A 4,399-nucleotide genomic window follows, 5' to 3' on the forward strand; every position below is an offset into this window, starting at 1 on the left:
GCAGTACACCCCGTCTTTGTACAGCTCATACCAAATGGACACAAATAGCACAAATCAAAGAGAAACATATATGAATCATCTCATCAATTACCAAACAAACCAACCAATATATACAAATCAAAGTCACAGAACTAAACCACAATCTTTGCAAGTGAAAATCGCAGTGAGAACTAGTCTTTGGTCTAGTGACAAAAACAATACTCTCCGTGTAGAAGATTGCAAGTTCAAAATCCGGAAGTGACAATCATTGCAAGAAAAAAAAAAATTCTTCTTGCAAAAACAATTCGACTATCGATCCATCTTCGTGTTCACCATGAGAAAATGAAGCTCGTTGCAAGAAAAAAAAAATTATTTTCCAACTCATGATCTATATATAGTTTACAACACTAAGAGCATCTCCAATTCAGCAATTGAAATTAATTACTAAATTAGCAATTATGAAAATTTTAAAATTTAAGCAATTCACTCTTACATTGGTGCAATCAACCAAACAATTGAGAATTAAACATTTGACCAATAAAAATTAAACATTTGGCCAACTCATCTTTAGAAAAGAATTTCTTATTAAGCAATTCTTTCCAACAATTGCTAAATAAGCAATAGCCATACAACTCAGCAATTACAAAAACAATTGACACGTTAGCATAAGCAATCCATAAGCAATCACTGTTAGAGATGCTCTAAATTGATGAAAATCTTTCATCTAGCTATATGTGTCTCACAGCACGAGCGAACGAGCTAGCTTGGCTCGGTTCGAATTGTTCTGGCATGAGCCGAGTTCAAACTTTACCTTGGCTTGATAGCCACAGACAGGCTTTAAATCTAAAGGCCGGTTAAAATTTTTTACATTGGGTCCAACCTACGGGCCTCAATTAAAGTAAATTTAAGCGATCTCTTAAGGCTGAGCTACTTGGGCCACACAAATTCTCTCTCCTGCCAGTTAATTATACCTTCTTGTATTTCAGTAACAAATAAGAAATTACAATTACAGCCCAGGGAAAACTTCTCAACTTAACATCATAACCATAATGCAATAATTAACTGATTACTACTACATTCGGAAAACAACCATAATGCAATAATTATTTAATTTCTTGAGAAAATAATAAGAAATAATTAAGAATTAAACCCATTAGGGTTAATTGACCACCCTACAGTTCTTCCTAATCTCGCCTTGAGACCCGGTAAGTGGACTAATATCTCCCATCTTGATCATGGCTGCAGCAAAATCAGACTTAAATTTAACCGGGTTCGTGCTGTAAGTTTGCACTTGTGAGTCGGTCGAGCCGTTATTGTACAGCTCTTGATCGGAATGCAAAAGGCCTTTCTTGTTTATTAGGTTCTTGTAGTAGTTGTTGTCAAAGATATACTCTGTTTGGAGATCCAACGGTGCCAGGTTGTCATCGCCTGAGCCAGACGTAAGTGGGCAGTTGGATTGAGTCGACTGTGCGAAGGAGCTGTCTATGTTGGTGTCGTTGTATATGTGGGACCTGAAGTTGGTGCACCTTGCAAATCCAATTGTGTGGCCCCCTGTTGTCATGGTAATATATATGTATACTTAGTTTATAACTTATATGACTGTATTAAGGTGTAACTTAATTTATTATCTTGTGATTCAGAAAAATAAGAAATAATGTAAAATGCCATGCTTCATTAGTTAATGTGTTTTAGGTTCTATTAGGACTAAATTTAATATGCATTAATTGCTTCATCTTAATTTATCTCTACTGCTTATTGCATGTAATTTAGTGCTAGAAATTAAAAGACATCTGATTTGAGGGTACATATATTGACTAAGAGCAAGTTGTTATGTACTAAATTACCTTGACATTCCTCAGGGTTTGAATCTAATCAGCTATAATCAGGGACAAAGCCTTGGTGTGGAATAGGATGGGACTTAAATGAGGCATTTAAAAAAAAAAAAATTAAGCATATTTAAAAAATTTATGTTCGGAAATAGTGTTTTAGAGGCATATTTGAAAAATAATCTCGACAAATGGCCATAATTGCAAATTATTTTGAAAATCAGGCATATTGTTTTAATTTCCTACTTTTGAATAGAGACTTTTAAAATATTCATCACTCAATTTGTTGAATACTACAACCTTGCCAGATTTTAGAATATGATGTTTTTGTTAGTTTTATTTTATTATGTGGCCTATGTTATTATTGGGCACCAATTTTATTTAAATTTTTTTAATGAAAATGCATCTGAATTTTTGATGAAAAAATTCAAATTGCTATTTAATAAATATGCTGATCCTAAAGGTTGCCTCAGAATTATAAAAAAAACCTCATCTTATTTGAACGAATCCCATTCTGAAAATCCCATCCACTTATTTTTCTAAAAGAGAGAAGAAAAGAAAATGTCTAAGGTCTCCATTATCAAGTGTTTACGCTTCTGCCTAACAATGTCATCACTTCAGAACTGTAAGATCTAAATTCATTTGCTATTCTAGATTGTTTGTGTTCTAATTGCAAAGCATGTTATGATTTTATTACTTCTATCAGTTTTTAGTTTTCTGTTCTAAAAAAATGTATGTGTTTGTACCAGAAAGTGTGACCATATCAGTTGTGCTGAGGCCCTGAGCAGAGAATTTCGAGGTAAGAACATTGAGGTCCATTGAGGGTGCAGGGATGTTGTTATTAGCACCAGACATGCTTGCTGTCAAAGCATCTCTTCTCCCTAATTTCACATTCCAGCTGGGCCCACCTAGCTTCAAGTTGCAAGTTTTTAACAATATTTAATTACACTGTAAAATATGAAATCTACACAAGTAATAATTAAAAGATGGGTGCTTTCCTAAAGATCAATTTTAATCAAAATTTGTAACTGTAAAAAAGTTGTTGGATGCCATATCATTAGATCAATATATATATATAGAGAGAGAGAGATAGGCTAATATACAATCGATTGTTCCTAGCCTCCCGTGCAACCAAGTCGTTTTCTGATTTTTATAGTCCAAATGATCGATCCAAACCGTTAGATGTGATCTCCATATTAAAATGTGCTAGGAGACCAAATTTTACATTTTTTGGAATTTTTTTACTATTTATTAAGCCACTTTGAAAATCTCTGATCCAACGGTAGCTTCTGATTTCACTGTTTGGTTAAGCTACCGTTGGATCAGCGATTTTCAAAGTGGCTTAATAAATAGTAAAACAAATTCCAAAAAATGTAAAATTTGGTCTCCTAGCACATTTTAATATGGAGATTACATCTAACGGTTTGGATCGATCATTTGGACTTTAAAAATCTAAAAATGATTTGGTTGCACGGGAGGTTAGGAACAATTGATTGTATATTAGCCTCTCTCTCTCTCTCTCTAGGGTGTTCCTAAGTTCATCAAGTTTCTTTGCAACTTAACTCTAAAACCTATCAAATTGGTTTCAAACGACTAATCTAAATCGTTGAAATCCTTCTAGTTTATGAGTGATGTATTTACATGTGAAAATTTTAAAAGTTTGAATTAATTTAGTATAAAGGCAAGTAGTTAAAATTAGAAGGTTTATAAATTATTTTTAATGCATTTAATTTTTGTCTTTTTAACCACTTGATTCTATACAAAATTAATTTAAACTTTTAAATTTTTTACATGTAGACGCATCACTCATAAGGTAGAAGAATTTCAACGGTTTAGATTTGTCGTTTGAAGCTAATCCGATAGATTTTAGAGTTGAGTTCACAAGAGTGCTTGGTGAACTTAGGAACACCGTAGTTCTCCCGTAAGGATTATATATTATTTGAATGCAGAGTATTTGTTTATATTATAAGTTTATAACCAGCTCTGATTGTGCTTTTTCTTCACAGTTCTGCTTTGCTATATCTGTCTCATTAATTTTCAAATTTGAATTATGAATGTCAAGATGTATAACCAACGCAGGGGTTCATACTTACTATGACCACAGAGTCTCGAGAGGCAATGGCAAGAATGTCGGCACATGAGACGATGCCTGGGCAAGCTTTCTCAACTGCAGTCTTTATATCATCTATCACATCGAATCCCCTTGCCGAATTCTTATTAGGAGTCGCATTCTTCTCTCCCGTAAAGTTGGCTGTGTCATCGAGTAGCAATGATCCGTCGCATCCCTATATAAAACACCCAAAATTAGTTATGAATATACATGCTGGATAGTAATTATATTATATCTATGACTAGTTAAGTACATTAACAAAGCAGTCATGGAAGAAGAGGCGAAGAACGGAGGCTCCCATTCGCTTTTCTTTCGATATAGCTGACTGTACTACGGGTTCCACAGTCAAGAAGAGATTTGGGCATGAGGAAGAGTAATAGTTTGTTGAGAGTTGCGCTGCTGCGCACCCGATAAATAGAAAAAGGGCTACAGGAAAAAATGCCAAATTAGAGGTTGAAGCCATTGCTTAGCTCCAAATAATGGA

The 4,399-nt window shown here is 34.0% G+C and overlaps 1 protein-coding gene across 1 annotated transcript; it reads right to left on the reverse strand.

The window, feature by feature from the left end:
• Positions 1 to 1,082: 1,082 nt before the first annotated feature.
• Positions 1,083 to 4,399, reverse strand: LOC144573180 (peroxidase P7-like). Its single transcript, XM_078322888.1, has 4 exons — positions 4,169 to 4,399; positions 3,899 to 4,090; positions 2,552 to 2,717; positions 1,083 to 1,530 (listed from the first exon to the last, which is right to left on the reverse strand). The coding sequence occupies exons 1-4, from the start codon at positions 4,376 to 4,378 to the stop codon at positions 1,139 to 1,141; spliced, it is 960 nt and encodes a 319-aa protein (XP_078179014.1). The 5' UTR covers positions 4,379 to 4,399; the 3' UTR covers positions 1,083 to 1,138.

This window comes from Carex rostrata, chromosome 21 (genome assembly GCF_964058835.1).
Source record: "Carex rostrata chromosome 21, lpCarRost1.2, whole genome shotgun sequence".
NCBI classification, from domain to species: Eukaryota; Viridiplantae; Streptophyta; class Magnoliopsida; order Poales; family Cyperaceae; genus Carex; species Carex rostrata.

Bases quoted from the DNA above. Each gene is read 5' to 3' on its own strand.
- LOC144573180 (XM_078322888.1), bottom strand. From the start codon at position 4,378: ATGGCTTCAACCTCTAATTTGGCATTTTTTCCTGTAGCCCTTTTTCTA. The intron at 4,091-4,168 runs GTACTTAACTAG...TGTTTTATATAG, and splicing joins TCCATGACTGCTTTGTTAAT to GGATGCGACGGATCATTGCT. The intron at 2,718-3,898 runs GTAAGTATGAAC...TGCAACTTGAAG, and splicing joins CTCGAGACTCTGTGGTCATA to CTAGGTGGGCCCAGCTGGAA.